The following is a 19,897-nucleotide window of genomic DNA, read 5'->3' on the forward strand; positions in this document are numbered from 1 at the left end:
ACTGTTATAGAAGATTGGGGCTGTTGGGCCGACAGGGCATGTCCCCATTGCCAGCCTGAGCCCTTTACTTCCAGGTTTGCCAAGAAAAGTAACTCATAGAGCTGATAGCCAGGCTGTGAATCCTGGAACTCCATTAGTTGCTTCTCTTGTTTTGTGACCAAAACCTAATAGAAGCAGCTCATGGAAAGGAGTAGTTTGGGTTCATGGTTTGAGAGGACTTGACACCTACCTCCATGCCCTGCCCGTGCCAGGCATGCCTTCCTCCTAAAGGTTCGTCAGGCTCCCAAAACCGATGCCGGGACCAAAGATTCTAACACCTGTGCCCCAGGTAGACATTTCACATCCAAACCATGGCAGTACCCTTCCAGGCTCAGATCTTCAAGACAGGAAATCTTGGTCTTGTCAGCTGTGTTAGTCTCTTGCCTCCTGGCTGTGACAGAGTGCCTGACATGGACAGTGTTAGCAATGCAGGGTTCATTTTGGCTCACAGTCCAAGGGTATAATCCACTATGGCAAAAAAGTCACAGTGGCAGGGATCACATTTCATCCACAGTCAGCTTGCTTTTTTCTTGTCATTCATTCCTGTACCCTAACCCATGGATGGTACCACTCACAGCCTAAATGGGTCTCCCTACCTTAATTTACTTGATCTAGAAACTCCCCCATAGACCTGCCAGAGTTTTATTTCTTTGTTCAAGTTAATAATCATTATGAACCATCAAATCAACAATTTGCTGCTTGATTGACAATGTCATAGGTTATTGGCTAACCTATGACTTGGATGTGCATACCTGTATAGTCCGCAATGAACAGAATCCTTATACAAAATATACATATAGACAGACCCATGGTTATCCCTTCAGCTGAGGTGATGGCTATGGACATTCCCTAACAGGATCCTAGAATTGTGGACAGGGTAATAAATACCATATCCAATACAACTGAAAGGGACCTGCTAACACTCCTGAGCACTTACATTGGGCCACACTGTCAGTTTTGTTCAAGCAATTCAGACACACTAACCCTTTCAATCTCACCCACAGTCATATAGAGTGGTCTAGATTTTCATCTGCTATTGTGAGGAAACACTCTGACAAACAGCAATTTGAGGAGGAGAAGGTTTATTTGGCTCACACTTCCAGGTCACACTCCAGCACTGAGAGGAATCAAGGTGGAATCCACAGAGGAAACACCGCTTGCTGGCTTTTTTATACAGGGGCCGGCCAGATGTGGGCAGTTATAACAAAGACCAGAGGCAAGAATGCCACTTTCTAAAGGAACCTGTGTCCACATGATGGCACAAGAATGATAAAGGAGGAACTGAAAAAGTGCCATGGTTTATGGAGGAAGAGATTCCCTGGCAGCTTTTTTTGTTTGTTTGTTTGTTTTAAAGAATTGATACTGGAGAGAGAATTCGGCAGCTAAGAGCACTGGCTGCTCTTGCAGAGGACCCGAGTTCTGTTCTCAGTACCCATACGGAGGCTCACAACTGTAACTCCAGTTCTAGGAGATCTGACACCCTCTCTGGCCTCCATGGGCACCAGGCACATATGTGATGCACAGACATAACCCCCCCCCCTCTGTCTCTCTCCTCTCTCTCTCTCTCTCTCTCTCTCTCTCTCTCTCTCTCTCTCTCTCTCTCTCTCTGTGTCTCTCTGTCTCTCTCTCTCATACACACACACACACACACACACACACAAATAAATACTTAAAAAAAGAATCATTTCAACTTGTCAGTTGTAATATGGATTTATTTTTTTCTGTTTTATATTTTGCCTGTTGGCATTTTAAAAATTAGGGTAATGTTTGAACATTGATTTCTTCACTTTTTGTTAAATTTAGATTATTACATTATAGCAAGTTTGCTCTGGATTCTGTCTTAAAATTTTGTTATTGGTTTTGAAATTAAAGTATAATTTTTCTTTTTCTCCCTCTGTCTTCCTATTTCCTCCTCCTCACTTGCTCTTAAATCATGACCTCTTTTTCTTTAATTTTATTATTAAATATATATGTGTATGAATATATACACCTGAATATATAAATACAACCTGCTCAGTCTGTTTAGAGTCACTTATATGTATATAATTTCAGGCTAACTACTTGGAATATGGATTTTTATTGTTCTTACTTTTTTCTTACACTATTTTGGAATGTGAATTTTAAAATTATTTAATGTTCAAATAGTGCATGCATATTCTCCTGGAAAATAACCACTTGAAGAGGAAATGAAACTCATCACTCTACAGAAATGACTGGCAGTGTGGAAGTATGGTGTCTAAAGATTTTTATCAAGCTCTCTGGGAAGAACTGTTTACTCCTTCAAAGAGAACCCCCTACCTCTGGGCAGTCCCACACGGGGCTGCTTAGACTTTAGGGCACTTACAAGCAGCTTCCTTTGCTTTCTGCGATGATGCTGTGGTTTGAAAGGAAAACACCGAGTCTCTTACCTCATAATGTGAATAAAGACCACTCTGGAATGAGGCCATGCTCAGCACTCAGGTTCTGTGGAGCCTGCTGTGAAAGCAGATGGTCCAGGTGTGGTCACAGAGGCTGAGAGGTGAGGACCCTCTTTCTCAGCCTTTCCTCCCTCTTGCAGGGGGCTCCTCCTACAAGAGAATTGACTTCACCCTGGACTTTCTTCCTTCTCAGACTTTGACAGCTAATTATTACATGTGACCCTCAAAATGTGCATGAAAGTCTTGGGCACACACAGAGGGGAGGTGTTGTGCTTCACCAGACATCATCCACATCACATCCACATCTTAGCACACTATGAAAAGCCTCCTGTGGCAGGCAGTGTTGGCTCAGGCCTGTTACTGTGTCTTTAAGAACTTAGCCCTTCTTATGCAGTCCTCCTCCCAATGCTTCTTTCCGTACCCCAGGAAACCCCAGATCTCCTAAATCACTTTTATATGTCCCCTTCAGTTCTCAGGGCATCATGAAACCATGTTAATGCAAGAAGAGCAGTGTAGTGGTGATTTATTCTGTTTAGAATACACATTAGTGTTTTGGAAAAGCCCAGAATACCATTGAATACACCCAGATTCAAGCAGAAGTACTGGAGTCACAAGGGAAGCGTTTTGGACAGTGAGAAGAGGCTACAACCTCTCAGACACTGTGTGATGGAGAGAAATGTTGATCTGTCTGGAGTCAGGCTTACAGTAGCCAGGGCCCTTTCCTGGGAGGCCCTCTTCCTCCCTCTCAGGGTGACTTGGGTTCTGAGAAGAACCGGAAGGAGCAGGGAGGCTCCAGGGGTTGGAAGTGGCTTCACTGAAGGGTGGGCCAGAATGATACCTCAATCCAGAAAGACCAGGACTGAGTCAACAAACCTGCCAAGAGCCTGTTCCTTTGCTGGGGTGACTTGCTGTCCTTATTCTCACTATGGAATAATCCATTGCCTTAAACTCTTCGGAGAGCAACATAGCACATGAGGACCCAAAGATCTGGTTTCTGATTGTGGTTCTGATCTAGATTTGAGCAAGTCACTTACTTCAGTGAAGCATCATGATCAACATTAGTCTGTGATGGAGCTAGTCTCTACTTACAGATACTAGGTATAAACACAAGGCCACTCATTCGAATACCCTGGAGTAATTAGGTTGTACTGTGCCAGAGGGCATCAACAAACAAAACTGATGAACATCTGGGCGTATGACAAGCAGCACTGGCCAGGTCCCCTGTCAGCTTTCATTCTGGTCATGAATTCACATTCTTTCTCCCTTACCTCCCCTCCCGTTCCTTCTCCTCCCCTCCTCTCCCCTCCCCTGCTCTCTCCTTTCTCTTTTTTGCTGGACAATTTATGCTCTGGGCTGTTTATAAGTAGATGAAATCTGCTAATCTATTCTTGGGCCTCGTGTGGGACAAAAATGAGGAAACTGGATTCCAGACAAAATTTTACCAAAATCCAGCTTTGTTACCATAAAAACAACTTGGCTTCACATCCCCATGTGTAAATGAGTTGGGTCCCATGATCCCCAAAGCTCCTTCTGGCTTTAAAACGTGCAAATTTGTTTACTCACAAGATCACCACCCTATTTCGAGTAGTCGGTCCTGTGCCTAAGAGCGGACCCACCCTCAGGATGAGCTGTGAGTGCCAACACTGAGTGACGACAGACTCCATTGTGCTGTCTTCTCCTGCAATCAGATCCCCTTTCTACTGTTTCTTGTTATCCCAACTTTCTTCAAGGCAGCAATCAGGCAGTATAGTCTGCATATTATTGTCTGGATTATGAAAAGCCACTGGCCATGGGGGTTTTGGATTCCCATTTCAACATCCTAAAATATCTATTGAAATTTCCTTTCAATTCCATCTCTATCATGTGTGTTTAGTTATTAATTATTAATTGATCAAATGGTTAATTTCTCTTTTCAGTGTCATTCACCCGCAGGTCCACTGGCTGTGTCAAGGGGTCCGCAAGGGACTGGTTTATTGACGCACTTGCCACAGTTGCCACTGGGAAGCCCACCCACCCCCACCCCACCCCCATTCCCACCCCCCCACCCCTGCCGCTTGCTTGAATGCACATGGGTGGATAGTATTCAGGGTCTCACCTGGATTCCTAAAAATGTCCTTGGTATATCTTCGTGAGTTACACTTCACTGAATCTTTGTACTCTCATACTCAGAGAGAAATGAGTAGATTACATTTAATGGTGTGGGAAACACTTTGTCATCCTATGAGCTTACCAGAAGCTAGGGTGAGGGGCTTAGTTCTGAGAAGTCCTCTGTCAGCACAAAGGCTGAGCTCCATGGTGGAGAGCTGAGGTCTCTAAGAAGTCTATTAGAAGTGGACTGTACCATTTTGGAGGTGCTATGGGGGGCAGTGCATTGAGGAGTTAAACATGGAATCATATTAAAAGCAAGAGTCTGGCACCACTGAGGCAGGGTACGCTTCAAGCAAATGTTTCCACCAATAATTCTCCCCTACCCTAAGTAAATCCCAGACTGGCCATGCACTTCTGATCTCCAGCCTCTGCCTCCCAAGGGCTAATGAACTTTTGAATACTGCTTCTCAACATGATCTAAAAGCTTAACCCTTAGCTAAGGGGAATGGATCACAGTGGTCCAAGAAGGCTGTTTTTCATGAGACACCCTTCCCAGAGTGTCCATCCATAAAACAGGCAGCCTTCCCACTGGCAGCGAAGCATAACTTGCCGCAGGGTGCATCTGGTGCTGGCTGATGGCTTACTTCCTTTCTGGAGTTCTTCCTGTTGCTGCAGAGCCTCCCCATGTGTCAATGCTAAGTTACAGTGTGACTTTCAGAGGCTTAATGCCAGGTACAGCTAGGGGAACCATAAATACTGACGGGTGTAGGAGTGAAAAGGCCCAGAACCTTTGTCTCGATGTGGGGCAAGCTTTGAGGATCATTCACAGTCCAGAGCTGTCCTAAAGGTCAGAGAGGAGACTCAGCTGAGCTTCAAACCCTGCTGGTGTCTTTGTCATGCTGTTCCCTTCCTGGTCTCTCCCAAGATACATCCTTCATCCTCAGCTCATACACAAATCTTACAATGATTGGGGAGTGGAGCAGGGATGGCCAGAGCCACTTGGAGGCACCTTAGGTATCTCACAGCTCTATCTGGTTACAACAAAAACTGACAGATCTTTATGACTTACTGATATTTGTCTTAGAAATGGTATAGAGGGTGTGTTTGAGAGGAGAAAAATGTGGGTGATAAACCATTACCAGAAAAAACATTTATTAGGTTAAACCATCTATCATTCAAATATAGAACCATTTCAAAGCCAGACTTATTTTTGTGGGAGTTTATAGCAGAATTGAGAAGAAGTGGAAGTTTTTAACCATCCTCCCTCACTCATGATAGCATCCATGGTTGCTGTCCTAACCAAGGAGATGCACATGTTACTATTGATGTGTTCACACTGATACCTCACTGTTCCAAGTCTGTGGCTTGTGTTAGGTTCATGCTTGGTGCACGAGCTGTGAGCCCTGATGGATGGGCAGGACTGGTACATACTGTCACAGCCTCACACAGCAGTGTTCCCATTCTGCTGTTAGATACCAAATTCTGAAACTTTGTCCACTGCTAGGATGGTAGCCAACAGGCAACAGGAGGATCACCGAGGTCAGCTAAGACCAGAACCTACTCCAGCCAGAAGGGCTTTCTTTGGCTACAAGAATAAAAGGGGGATCTGAGGACCTTGCAGAAGAAATGGGAAAACATGCTGCTTGTTCCCTAGTCTGACCCCTGACCCAGAGTTGTGTTTGAATGAAAAGTGTCACTAATCTTCTGTTTCCTCTGGAATTGTAAGACAGATGTCATGCCATTGGTATTCAGACTTACTTTCCTGATGAACTCATCCATGTCCTTAACATAGCCAGAGTGGAAAGGCTCAGAGTTCACCTGACAAGCTAAGTGATATCACGTGTTTTGAGTGTGTGCTGCCCTAGCTGGTCTTGACTTTATTGAGACTAAACCAGTGCTCTGGGCAGCAAAACAACTTCCTTTCTATATGGATTTTTTTCTTGCAGCAATTTTATTTCATTCTACTTTTCCTTGTAAGAAAATTACTGATAAATAATATTAAGGAGAAATATGTTTTCAGAGTGAGGAGTCTTTTTTCAGTTCCTCAGCAGTGTCCAATGAATCAGGGTGAACTTGGGCACTGCTACTGAGGGAATGCACTTGTGACCAATTCGGTAGCATCATTTGAGCCACAAACCCATCTGTCATGGCCTGCAGGTCAGAGATACAGCAGCAAATAAAAGCAGACAGGTTCCTTCTGTATGAACCTTCTCCCTTAGACAGTACTGAACACATACTCATAAAGCCCATTGGTATCCAACAACGAATTCCTAAAGAGACAAACAGCAAGCATTAAATAATGGGAAAAGTCCTACAGGTTGCCCCGAGGAAGAAATCTTCAAATTGAGATATGTAGGATGAGCAGGAGTTAGCTAGGTAACGGTGGGGGGGGGGGGGGGGGGGGCGTGGATGAACCAACTAGGGCAAGGAAGCTGAGGGAGGAGAAAGGATGACCCCATTTGTACCACTCAAGGATGGCCAGTGGGGACTGAGGATGCAGGAACAGGAGGAGGTTTAAAATGAGGATAGTCTTCCAGCTAGAGGCCAAACCAAACAGGGTTTTTGATGTCTAGTTAAGAATTCTGGCCTTTTCCTAAGCGTGATGAGAAGTAATGAAAATTATAGAGTGCAAAGAACAGACAGGCCTTAGAGCATTGTATTGCATTTTTATTCAGGGTTTAACAAGTGCTGAGGTAACCACTCTAGAAACAGAAGTCATTTCAAATGTGGACATGGAGTAAGCAGAGTGTGAGTCTCTAGTTTTTAGCATGATGGCAGGAGTGTGCTGGTCTTGGGAAGATAATCTAAAGCACATATCTTCTTTTGCCATGACCAGTGTGAGTCAATGTGTGGGCATTGGTTTTCTTTCAACATGTTTGAGGGAACGTCATCTGATGAAAAGAACCAAAGTCGGTAGCTCTGTCCTCTGACACCTCTGTCTGTTCACAGATCAGGCACCACTCCAACTATGCTTCCAGCTCCACCTCCCTGCCCTGCCCAGGCTCCTCAGCTCTGATGTGGAATGACCAACTGGAAAGGTGAGATGAAAGGCTGCCTGCTTGACAGAGAAGCCTTTGTCCTTGGCTTAGGTCTGTCTGCTGATACCAAGGCAAAAATATCTCTGAGAATCAAAATGCAAGAGCTGAGGAGATGGCTCAGTCTGTAAGTGCTTGCCTCAAGCATGAGGACCTTCATTCAACACCCAGAACCAAAGGCCAGGTGTGATGTACACCTGCAATCTCAGTCATGAAGGGATGGGAGGAAGAGACAGGGGAATCCCTGGAGTTCACTGGCCAGCTAGCGAATGAAAGATACTGTCTCAATCAAAAAGGGGAAAGTCACTTGAGGACCAGCACTCAAGATTGTCCACTGACTACACACACACACACACACACACACACACACACACACACACACACACACACACAAACCTGTAAGTCATCACACCCATTTTAATCCAGGAAAGCCAAACTGGACAGGATAGCTTTCTTTTGTAAAACCCTTCAGATATTTCCTCCCACTGAGACTGGTTCTAGCTTGATTTGGTGACAAATCAGTTCCTCAACCATGTCGCTGAGTGCTTATAATAAGATGCATAATAAGTGTTTTACAACTGAGTCAGTGTTTTAATCAGACACCAGAACCCAATGTCTTTGCCACATGGCCGGCACACTCTCAGTTCCCCTTTGGATTTGATTTAATTTGTATGAAATGTGTCCTTCGGTGAATGAACACTCTGGAAAACAGAGCGCAATGAAGAGTGAGATGCAAGGTTAACTCTGTTAAATTTAGAACATCAGTTCTTACTCTTAACACTGTCTTCAATGTGTCTGCTAGGGACTCCAGAGCCTTGGGTGGACTGAATGAAGTCTGCCAGCACGATTGTGTTCTGTAACCTATATCCAAAAGAAAGGATGTGAAGAAAAGGGTTTCTGTTTTTAAAACAGCACACTCGGCTTATCAAGTAAGTGGAAAGCCAGTGTGCTCAGTTTATTTCATTCTCTGGTTTTCCAGGTGTGAAAAGTACCTCTTCTCAGTACACAGTATTACTATGAATGTGGATGTTCAAGAGCTTAATATCTTTGCCATTTACCATCTCCTGGTTGTGGTTACTGAGAGAGAATCAATTCAGACTTTCAAAGAAAGTGAATATGTTTTTCTATGAAGTTGGAAACTAGACCATCAAGAATATGCCGGTGGACTCTGGAAAAGCTTAAAAATCATAAGGCTGGAGCTGGGGAGAAGGCTTGGTGAAGAGCACTGGCAGTGGACCTGGGTTCAGTTCTCAGCACCAATGTTAGGCGACTCACAACTACCTGTAATTCCACCTCCAGGGATCTGACTCCCTCTTCTGGACTCTAAGGGCACCACACTTATGCACATGTGTCCTTCATTTAGCATCTGTAAGATTAAATGTGTTATTCCTAGAGGAAGAACTGCAGAAGTGTGGGTTCTCCATGGGTATTTCACCACTTTGCATTCCCACAGATTTACTTTTCCAACAACCCTAAAAGTCTGTTTCTCTCTATTACAACGGAGAAAATGGGTACATCTACCAAATTTGGTGAAAGAGTTACGTGACAGTGGAAACTTAGAAGCTTGTGAACACCTACGTGAAAATTCCAGCTTGGCCTCTGAGGCCACAGACCTCTGTGGCTATATTAGAGAGATTCTCTCAGTCTCAAATGTCTCACCTATAAATGCCAATGATGACCTCACACATTAGTTGGGGCTCAAGTGAATAAGATAACCTCTGAAAAGTTGTTTGTGCTTGCCACAGTAGCCATTCAACATCACATCACATTTCAACATCAGACACATTAGGCCACAAAGATTAGAAAGCAGCATTTAAAAGAGGCGTGTGTGTGTGTGTGTGTGTGTGTGTGTGTGTGTGTGTGTGTGTGTGTGTGTTTTCCCCAAGACAGGATTTCTTTGTGTAGCCTTGGCTGTCTTAGAACTCACCATGTAGACCAGACTGGACTCAAAAACTCAGAGATGTTTAACAAGCATTGGCTGAGGTACTTGTGCCTGGCTTAATGTGAGTATTAAAAAATACTGTCAGTTTGCCCGCCCTTAAGAATTTTGTTTTCTGTAACTTTTATCACCTATGTTGAGAATATATCAGATACTAGATGCTGTTTGTTAGTGCACACATACATATATATGTAGAGGTTCCCAGTATGTAATCAATGAGAAAATATTTTTGATAATTTACCTATAAATTACCTGAAAGTATTAAAAATTTTATATGTACTACACTTTTAAACTTACATACTTTTGTGCATTATTCTCAAGTTGCAGAGTGTGCAAAGATTATAAAAAGGAATTAACTTTTTCATTTGTATCATTTTATGGGGGAATATTACCACAATTTAATTTTGCTTTACAATTTCCTATTATAATGACAAAATATTTTATTCTAACATATTATCTTACAAAATTACAATATTCTAAGAAAAAACATTCCAGTCTGTTTCCTTTTTTTTTCCAATTTTACAAAAGCTGTTTCTCTAAGGCTCATATCTTCTATATTCAGTTCCACACAGAGTCCATGCTTTTATTTTTCCCTCAGAAAACTGGGTGATTAGAGCATTAGAAGCTTTTTTTTTTTGTATTTTTTTAATTTTTATTTTGCAATACAATTCAGTTCTACATATCAGCCACGGATTCCCTTGTTCTCCCCGCTCCGGCCCCCCTCACCTTCCTCCCAGCCCACCCCCATTCCCATCTCCTCCAGGGCAAAGCCTTCCCCACAGACTGAGATCAACCTGGTAGACTCAGTCCAGGCAGGTCCAGTCCCCTCCTCCCAGGCCGAGCCAAACAATCCTGCATAGGCCCCAGGTTTCAAACAGCCAACTCATGCAATGAGCACAGGACCCGGTCCCACTGCCTGGATGCCTCCCAAACAGATCAAGCCAATCAACTGTCTCACCCATTCAGAGGGCCTGATCCAGTTGGTGACCCCCCCCCCCCCCCCAAGCTCCCATCCTGCCCCGGACTTCCCTTCTGGAGGAGAGAGAGAGAGAGAGAGAGAGAGAGAGAGAGAGAGAGAGAGAGAGAGAGAGAGAGAGAGAGAGAGAGAGAAGAGCTCCCATCCTGCCCCGGACTTCCCTTCTGGACAAGAGCTCCCATCCTGCCCTGGAGTTCCCATTTGGACAAGAGAGCTCCCATCTGGACAAGAGAGAGAGAGACTTCCTGAATCTGTCAGCTCTGTCTGAACCAAGTGTGGGGATAAGGCCAAGAACGAACCACAAGGAGATGGGCAGACGTCAAGGCAGAAACACATACAACAAAATGAATAGCAATACAGCATCACCAGGACCTAGCCCTCCTCCAACACCTAGACCTGAACATCAGAAATTGGAAGAAGCAGAAGAAAACAGCCTTATGAATGACATCATGAAGAAGGTAGAGGCTTGTGTAGAGGAAAAGAAGCTTTTCTACTCATTGTATCAGTTTTCTTTTTCTCTAAGGGAAAGTTCTGGTTTCACAATTGTAAGGACATTTTAGGGAAAGTCTATGAAAAATTTAGTTTATGTCATCGCTGGTATTTAATAAAACATGAGTTGATACAAAAAAAGAATAAATGTGTATACCTACGCATACTGTGGCTCTGCTCTCCCTTGTTACAGAGCATGAAGGGAAGACAGTAACTTACTTTCACGTCTTTTTTTGTTAATTTCACCCTATGGCTTTTTAAAAAATATCATTTCTTTTATAAACATGTTTATATGTCTGTGCATGTGTCTGTGTGAGTATAAGTACAGGGGTCTGTGTGTAAATATGTGTGTGTGTGTGTGTGTGTGTGTGTGTGTGTGTGTCTGTTTGTCTGTCTGTGTGCCTGTATGTCTGTAAATGCATGTGGAAGCCAAAAAAGGGTATTGAGTGTCCTTCTCTATCACTGTCCACTTACTCCTTTGAGGCAGGATTTCTCCCTGAACTTACAGGTCTTGTCCTCTTGGCTAGGCTGAAATCAGCAAAGCCTCGTGAGGACACAGGTGTACATAGTATACCTGGCTTGTTCTGTGTGTGCTGAGTTCTAAACTCCAGTCATGTGCTTGCACAGCAAGAAATCTTAACCCTAGATACATTCTCCAGCCCCTTGTCTTTCATTTTTAAAGTAAATTTGACTATAGTTTTGCCTTATTAAATAGAAAAAAATTAAGACAGGCTTAGCATAGAGACTTTGAAAAGTGGGGGGAAACTGAGAAGCTCTGGGGATGTGCAACAATGGTGGAGTGCTGGCCTAGCATGCTCAAGGGTGGGTTCCCTGCCCAGCAGCACAAATAAGCCAATAAACCAGGAGAGGGTGCTTACTGCTATCTAGTCCCTCCCTCAACTCCAAAAAGCCATCACTGTCTTACAATACCTTTTCATTCTTTCCACTCTACTTTTCTTCTTTAAGCATTTTTCAAACCGTGTGTGTGTGTGTGTGTGTGTGTGTGTGTGTGTGTGTGTGTGTGTGTGTGCGCATGTGAGTGCAGACTCCTGCAAAGGCCAGTAGAGGGCGTAAGATCCCCTGGAGCTGGAGTGACAGGCAGTGGTGAGCCACCAAATATCAGTGCTGGGAACTGAATTCAGGTCTTCTGCTACAGCAGAAAGTGCTCTTAATGGCTGAGCCATCTCTCTAGTCTCTCTCTGTACTTTAAAAAAAATTGTCTGATACATTTATTGCATGAATTTTTAGGCATTTGTTATATGTGCTTTTTTTTATCTTGTTCTTGTTTCTTTAATGTAGAATATGCACTTCTTAGACTGCTTGCAAACACTTTAGAGAGTTAATATATTGCATACCCAAGAGTTTATGAAGGAGCAAACTGCAGCTCCCTCAACCCAGGATCTGCAATCACGCTGGGTACTACTATGGCAAGTACTGGCACTGTAATTGGAAGACCAAATGTGGAGAGATTTGTTGTTGTTGTTGGTGTCACTGTTTGTTTAGTTGAGTTGGGTTTTGTCGTTGTTGTTGTTATTTGTTTTACAGGGTTTTTTGCAGTCCTGGCTAGCCTCAAACTCATATGGAACCAAGGATTGCTTTGAACTCTGGATTCTCTTTTCTCAGACTCCTGAGTGCTAGAATTACAGGCATGAGTCATCACACCCAGCTACAAGATTGCTTTTTCTTATACTTGTATTTTATTTTAGCTTAAGAAGACTTTAAATGAGCTTGTGATGTGTGGTCTATAATGCTCTTGAAAACTGTGTGCAGTCAAAATGCTTTCTAAACGAATTAGAGATTTGAAATTCTGTCAGTGAGAAACTGACTTGCTTCACTCTAACCAGCAAGGCATATTACCTTAAAATCTGGCAGAAGACTGAGTTGGTTTGAGGTGAGAAAGGCTGCATTTCACAGGGTGCTCAATGGCTCTCTTCCTTATTTTAAAATCACAATTATATACTTATTGGGAATTATTGTATGCAAGACAATCTGTGTATTTGATGTACCTGTAAGGGACTTCATTTATAAAGCACACCTAATTTCTACACACATGTGTTTTGGCTATAGATGGCATGTGTATTTCTTATTTATATGTTACTTTTATTCTATACACAAACATGTAAAAATTATTCCTACTATACTTACAGGTCTTTCTCTCTGTATTTTAACAGATGACAAACACCCTGAGGTGGATTTTCATTGCAGTTCCTGCTTCCCTGGGTCTGTGAATTTCTCCCCCGCACCCTGCCCCCAGAAAGATAACTGAATATTTTGGATTATATCTTCTTTTGGCTCCATGTTTTAATTTTTTTCTTGCCATTAGACAACTGAGACAAGCTTTCTTATGATAACCGGAACTTCTGGATGCTCATTGACTTCTGTGAAGGACTGGGACTCTGCACTTGGGAAGTAGGGCAGAATTGCATAGGCAAGGCTTGTGAGAAGCACAGACAAACTTGGTAGAGCACCGTCTCCAACACCAGCCTTGACAGAACATCTTCACATGTTTTCGTAGTTTGATTCTTCTACATAGATTTGAAAAAGCAGCATAACTTTTAAACAGTGAAACATCAACGTGTTGGGTATGAGCTTAACAAGACAAAAAACTGCATGGGAAGGCAGAGGGCATTGAGCAAAGGGTGTTTGTGCCAAGCAGGTACGGGACACCACAGAGTTGTGTCCTTTTCAACGAGGCTGGGAAATAAAGTTTCTAACTTATTTCTGGTTATAGGCCCCTCAGTGATTCAGGAATCACACTATTGTTTCTCTGCTCTTAAAGGGAGCAGTTCAGCTAAGGGTGTCTTCCAAGTATGTGGGAGGCTGTGGGAGTCCAGCCTCCACCTTCCCCACCTTTTCTAGGGTTTTTTGTTTTTTTTTTTGGTTTTTCGAGACAGGGTTTCTCTGTGTAGCTTTGCGCCTTTCCTGGAACTCACTTGGTAGCCCAGGCTGGCCTCGAACTCACAGAGATCCGCCTGCCTCTGCCTCCCAAGTGCTGGGATTAAAGGCGTGCGCCACCACCACCCGGCCCTTTTCTAGGGTTCTTAGGAAGAGGAGAGAGGGTTAAGAAAATATCAGATAAAAAGAGAGACCTAGCCGATGAGAAGAAAGACAGAAACACAGGATAGTTTCGGGAGGGCCTGGATCAATATGCAACAACCTCAAAGGTTTATTGAAAAAGACTTTTTATAACATGCCAAGGGGAGAGGCAAAAGAGCTTCCCCTTGCTAGATCAAAGCACACCATACAGCCAAGCATAGACCCTTCCAAACACCTGGTAAACATGCCGGTGGTCAAATCATCTCCTTATACAGCCCTGCGGGGTAAAGAAAGCTCAGATTCTCTGACCCTGAGTAATTTGAGCTCCCACACAAGTGTCACTAACAATTCCAAGGCTAGATGACTAAATGTTCAGTTAAAACTATAAAAAGGAAAACCAGATACAGCCAGCTAATTATGGTTACAGTTCAATCTTATTTCGGATTCACTATCAACTTAAGATTTCTCATAATTTTTGCTCAGGCTGCACACACAAAAAACAGGCAAAATTAATAAGTGACAATTATTCTATATCAAGTCTGTGACTTTTTGTGAAATAAAATGATTTTGTCTGTGTTGATATAGTGAACTTAAAAAGTATTTGAGTTCTTTAATAGCTTCCATCTGGTACACATTTTCCTACTTGTAAATCCAACAACCTGTTTTTCCTTCTTCAGCCTGCCCTTTGGATTCCTCTCTCCACCCCCTAGTTCACCTAGTTCAGCAGATGTTCAGTGTCTGCCTAGGCAGTCACTATATCACACTGTCACCTCTGTGGGTGTCTTGAGAAGAGATGAGAATCTGGGATCTGTTGTTTCACCCTGGGAGCCTATATCAGGAGTCCATTGTCACTCTGTCCACCTATAACTAAATGATGTGGTCCATGAATCAGCTGTCAACTCCCATTGCTTTATTTTGACTCTAGCCCTTAGCTGATCACTCATACTATCCACTTCTCAGATTTAAGTTCAATGACCATTACTGAGCACAGGGTAAAGATCACCATCAGAGCAATGTCTGTCGATCACCTTCATGGCTATTGAGCTGTCATCTACTGCTTCATCTTCACAAGACAGAGCTCTGTACAGGGTTCTCCATTAGTACCATCACTTAAGATTTGCTGCAGTGACATGCCACTTAAAGGACCAGGTGATGTAGCACAAGCACGGGTTTTGAAGCAAAGTTGGATTTGACTCTCAATACATCACACACAGGCCCTATGCCCTTGAGAAATCTTCAGTACATACCCCTGGGTCTCAAATTAACCTACCTATGAGATGAAAACAGTACTTCCCGTAGAGTTATTGTGAGGAGCTCTGTGAAGTGTATGCAATGTACTAGACCAGTAAGCATTGACAGTGTTTAACTCTTTGTTCAGAATTATTTCCAAGGACTTGATATGAGCTCTCAGTTTCAACTACAAACTGACTTCCTTACTGCAGGGGGTTGAATGTCATGGGCAGAACCCACTTCAAACCCAGGTGTTAGTATCTGTACCATGTTACCATTGCAGAACTTCCCACTTCCCATGTGTTCTCTCCTTGTCTCAGGCCTTAGACAATTCATACCTATGTGTGTCCTCATCTGTAATCTCATTCTGACATTAGATGGACCCCACAGTATCATACCATACTGTTCCTTAGACACTTACACTCTGTGTCCTTTTTTCCCTTGAAAAACAATGGCTAGATCCCTTTTTATTATATTTTCTTATCTATCTCAACATTGTGTTGTCCTGTCTGACACCTAGAAGGTTGCTACTGATTTAGTAAATTATCAGCAGGGGTGACATCTATATAGAGGTCTACCAGTCTTTAATAGGAAGGAATTCAGTGGGAAGATGCTCCCATATTACCATTCAGCTGAGGAAATTTCATGTTAACTTCCTGATTTTTGTGTCTGTCTCCAAGGAATCTAATCATACTCAGTTCAACACAAGAGTGTAAGGCTCCTTTTGTAATAATAATAATAACGCAACTGGAGAAGCTTGACAAAGGTGATTTCCAGGCACCAGACTGGCCCTTTTGTGATCCATCCAAACTCTGATAGAGAAAGTATGTTTTTCTGTAAAATGCTTCTGGTGCTGTTTTTAAAAACAAGCTTTAGTTTTTAGCCTAGTTTTAGGTTCTCAACAAAACTGAGTGGAATTCAAAGAATGCTTTGCCTTTTAGTTCAGAGAAATCATCTACTGAAGATCAGATGTAGCTGGAAGTTTTCCTGTGTCCTGCCTGGCCCTGAGGTCCCTCAGCTGCTTAAAAAAGTAATCATTCAGAGGCTTAATATTATTTGGAAATTATATGACTTATGGCAGGCTTCTTGTTACCTAGCTCTTATAACTTAACTCAACCCATAACTATTAATCTATGTATCGCCACATGTTCCATGGCTTTACCTGCATCCCATTACATGTTGCTCCTTGGATGGCGGTTTGGTGTCTCCCCTTACTCTTTCTTTCTCCTTTCACTATCTCTCTTGGATTTTCCCACCTGGCTCCATCCTGTCCTGCCATAGGCCAATGCAGCTTTATTTATTAGCCAATGGGAGTAACACATATTCACAGCACACAGAAAGATGTCCCACACCAACCAAATTCATCCAAAATGCCAATTTCTGCTGTAAGGTGCACTTGTGTTGTGATTCTGACACGTGAATTAACTTTTGAGGTCCCCGTCATCAGTATCATCAGTAAACACTCTCGTCATTAGGTAATAAGGCTGAAACAAAGGCTAATCCTCCAAATAAAACAAGTTTCATGGAGGTGCTGCCCAAACACAGAGCATGTAGATAAGTGGAGTTGATCAGTAGTTTTAAACCAATTATAAGACCAACCATAAAGCTTATGGGTTAAGCACATAAAACTGTGTATCATTAATGTGCTAAATGGATGTGTCGGCATGAGTTCTTGCTCTTTTTCACATATATGCAATAGAGTCTTTGTAATACAGTACATATTAGCTATATGTAAGATATTACACAAATATATTGTGTGTGGTTCTTTATAATATATGACAAATATATAAGCTACTATGTGTGACATATCACATGTTACATCTAACGTGTCCTGTGTAGTATATTGCATGTAGTATGTTCTGTGTCCTCTTAAGCTTCTGACATTTGCACTGGAGGAAATGAGCTCCTGCAAAGGCCAGTCTCCAGTGTGGTGGTAATGTGTTCCCCAAAATATTGTGCACCCTAATAAATTTATCTGGGGTCAGAGAACAAACAGCCACTAAATACAAAGGCTAGAAAATGGTGGCACTCACACCTTTAATCCTAGCATTCCAGAGACAGAAATCCCTCTGGATCTCTGTGAGTTCAAAGCCACATTGGAAACAGCCAGGCATGGTGACACACGCCTTTAATCCCAGAAAGTGAGCCTTTAATCCCAGGGAGTAATGGTAGAAGGCAGAAAGATATATAAGGCGTGGAGACCAGAAACTAGAAGCATTTGGCTGGTTAAGCATTTGGCTGGTTAAGCATTCAGGTTTTGAGCAGCATAGTTCAGCTGAGAGCCATTCGGATAAGAGGACACAGAGACACAGAGGCTTCCATTCTGAGAAAACAAGATCAGCTGAGAAGTTGGTCAGGTGAGGTTAGCTGTGGCTTGTTTTGTCTCTCTGATCTTCCAGTGTTCACCCCAATACCTGCCTCAGGTTTGATTTTATTAATAAGAACTTTAAGATTCATGCTACACTCCAGTGCTGTCCTCTTGCAGCAGCACAAATCGGAGTGAATGAAAACAGGTGAAGAAAGGTCCACTAGGCTGCTTCTTGGATGTGAGGCCAGGATGATGGGAAAGGCCACCAAAACTGCTGTGAGAGCCAGGCCCTGAGAAAGCAGCTGTGCTGGTGTTTGGAGACTGTGTTTGTTCCACTCTCCCCAGGAGGGAAGAGAAGGTAGATCCATTACCTTGTACAGGAACATGTAGATATGTGCCTTATAGTTATTTAGAATAGTCTATAAGATGTAGAAAATTCAGACTTTAATTGGCCTGCTATTTTATTATTTATAAGAAAAACCTAAAATTAAAAAAAAACATGAAATGAAAGTTACAAAAAAGCTATAAAATGTATTTAAAATAACACAGCCTTCCCATACCCTCAATAGTTAGGAATACATTTGAGGCACGTTAAGGTAGCTGTCATAGTGTGGGCATCTTAAGGCTCTGTTCACTATACTTTACTCACTATAATGATGCAACTATCTCCTTTTTGTCTTGATTTGTGCTTATGTTTCAGAAATCTGGGGTTTACTAAACATTTTGTTGATTTTTAATGTCTATGCACATACTGTAAATGAAAGTGGTTCTTGTTTCATCCATGTCCTAAGGCTTGGTTTTCATTATATGAAGTATTTTTTATATAAAAGTAATTTGTGTGAAACTCATTCTAATATCCTTTATAGCTGCTTTTGAATACTGGCTGCATTGTGAGTTTTCAGGACCTGAACTTTGAGAAACTTGTGATCCTATGGAACCAGCACTGCTGGGGCCAAGACACAGAAGTGACCAATAAAGACATAGTCATCTGTGTCTTTGGATCTGACTTGGCACATGTGAGTGAGGCTGAAGCGCCTAGGCTGTTACCATGTGGCATTTAATTGGCACTAAGTTCTATGTGTTTCCTGTCTTCCCAGATCAGAGAATGATCTACAAGACCTGTGCTTAAGGTTTTGAATGAATGAGCTTATTCAGCATATAGCAAGAAAAGGTAACAGAGTAAATAGTGAGTATCATGTAGAGAGAAGCAGCAGACGGACGGCAGAACATCAGATGCAGTGCTCACAGCGCCCAGCAGAAATTACTGGAGGAGCACAGTTGAGACAGCAAGAACAGGAGCTGAAACACCCAGCAGGAGGAGCTGAAGAAGCCCTGTGGAGGCAGCCAGATGGAATTCCCAAGTGAGTTCTAGGCAGAGCGGAGTGTCCCCTCGGGTGAGACTTCCAAGTGGAACAGCAAACAGCAGAAAGATACTGTGACTAAATTGGATGGTTATCAAGCACCGACTGGGAAACTGAGGCAGTCAGCTGGAGTTTCTAATTGAGCTTTCTCTCCATGGATGAGCTTCCCATTCTCACTGTAGACAATTTTATATCATGGGATAGGCAATACTAACCTTGGCTGGAAATGAAGATTTTAAGGGCGCAGTGTTTTTAATACTTGAAACCACTGGCTGTTTTACCCTCTCCCCATCATAGAGCCAGGGACCAGCTCGACACAGGACAGGGCATGTTGGAGGACCCTTGACATAAAAAAGCTTGGGTCTGCAGTGGAGAGAAGAAGCAGCTGTGCAGCCTGCTTCGGAGTGAATATGTAGTACATGACAACTTACCGACATAGTGTGCATTACATATGCCCTCTTTGACCTTGGGCCATTTGGGCAGGCTTTATTTAGGTTTGAGCAAACTGATGACATTATCATTAGACTTCTCATAGAAAGCAATTATAAATATGCTTTAATAATGGGTGACTAGTCTAATAGAAAGTAAAATAAAGTAATCCTACATGTAAGAGAATTTTACCCAGGTTTATGCCTTCCCTTGGCATGGGTGAATTTTAGCCACACCTACAGGCCAAAAAAGGCAGAGGACACAAGGTGTAGAGGATAAGCAGAGCATAATTTGCATCTAATGAGAGAAAATGCACATTTGAAAAGGGTTTAGGCTAACAAGTAGTGGTTTATTCTCAGAAATAAGCACATCAATGAGTGTCACTTCGGTTTATTTCTTTGGTGATTGACAATAATGGTCTTACACTGCTTATCGATTTAACTTTGGGCTGAAATGCCAAATCCATTTCAGTGCCTTCGATTTACCCATGAAATATGCGATACTTTGGGAAAACAAATAAAATTCTACCTACACATTAAAAGCAAGAGCT

The 19,897-nt window shown here is 42.6% G+C and overlaps 1 protein-coding gene across 1 annotated transcript in view; it reads left to right on the forward strand.

Annotated features, from left to right (window-relative positions):
• Ptger3 (prostaglandin E receptor 3) overlaps positions 1–18,558 on the forward strand; it is a 73,371-nt gene extending 54,813 nt beyond the window's left edge. The window contains exons 3-4 of the mRNA XM_052731160.1: positions 7,494–7,582; positions 13,155–18,558. Coding sequence (XP_052587120.1) covers positions 7,494–7,582; positions 13,155–13,158 — 93 coding nt within the window. The 3' untranslated portion in view covers positions 13,159–18,558. The remainder of the gene's footprint in view (positions 1–7,493; positions 7,583–13,154) is intronic.
• The last annotated feature ends 1,339 nt before the right edge of the window (positions 18,559–19,897 follow it).

The sequence above is a fragment of the Peromyscus californicus genome, unplaced genomic scaffold (assembly GCF_007827085.1).
Source record: "Peromyscus californicus insignis strain IS unplaced genomic scaffold, ASM782708v3 Scaffold_9__1_contigs__length_137607984, whole genome shotgun sequence".
In the NCBI taxonomy this organism is placed as follows: Eukaryota; Metazoa; Chordata; class Mammalia; order Rodentia; family Cricetidae; genus Peromyscus; species Peromyscus californicus.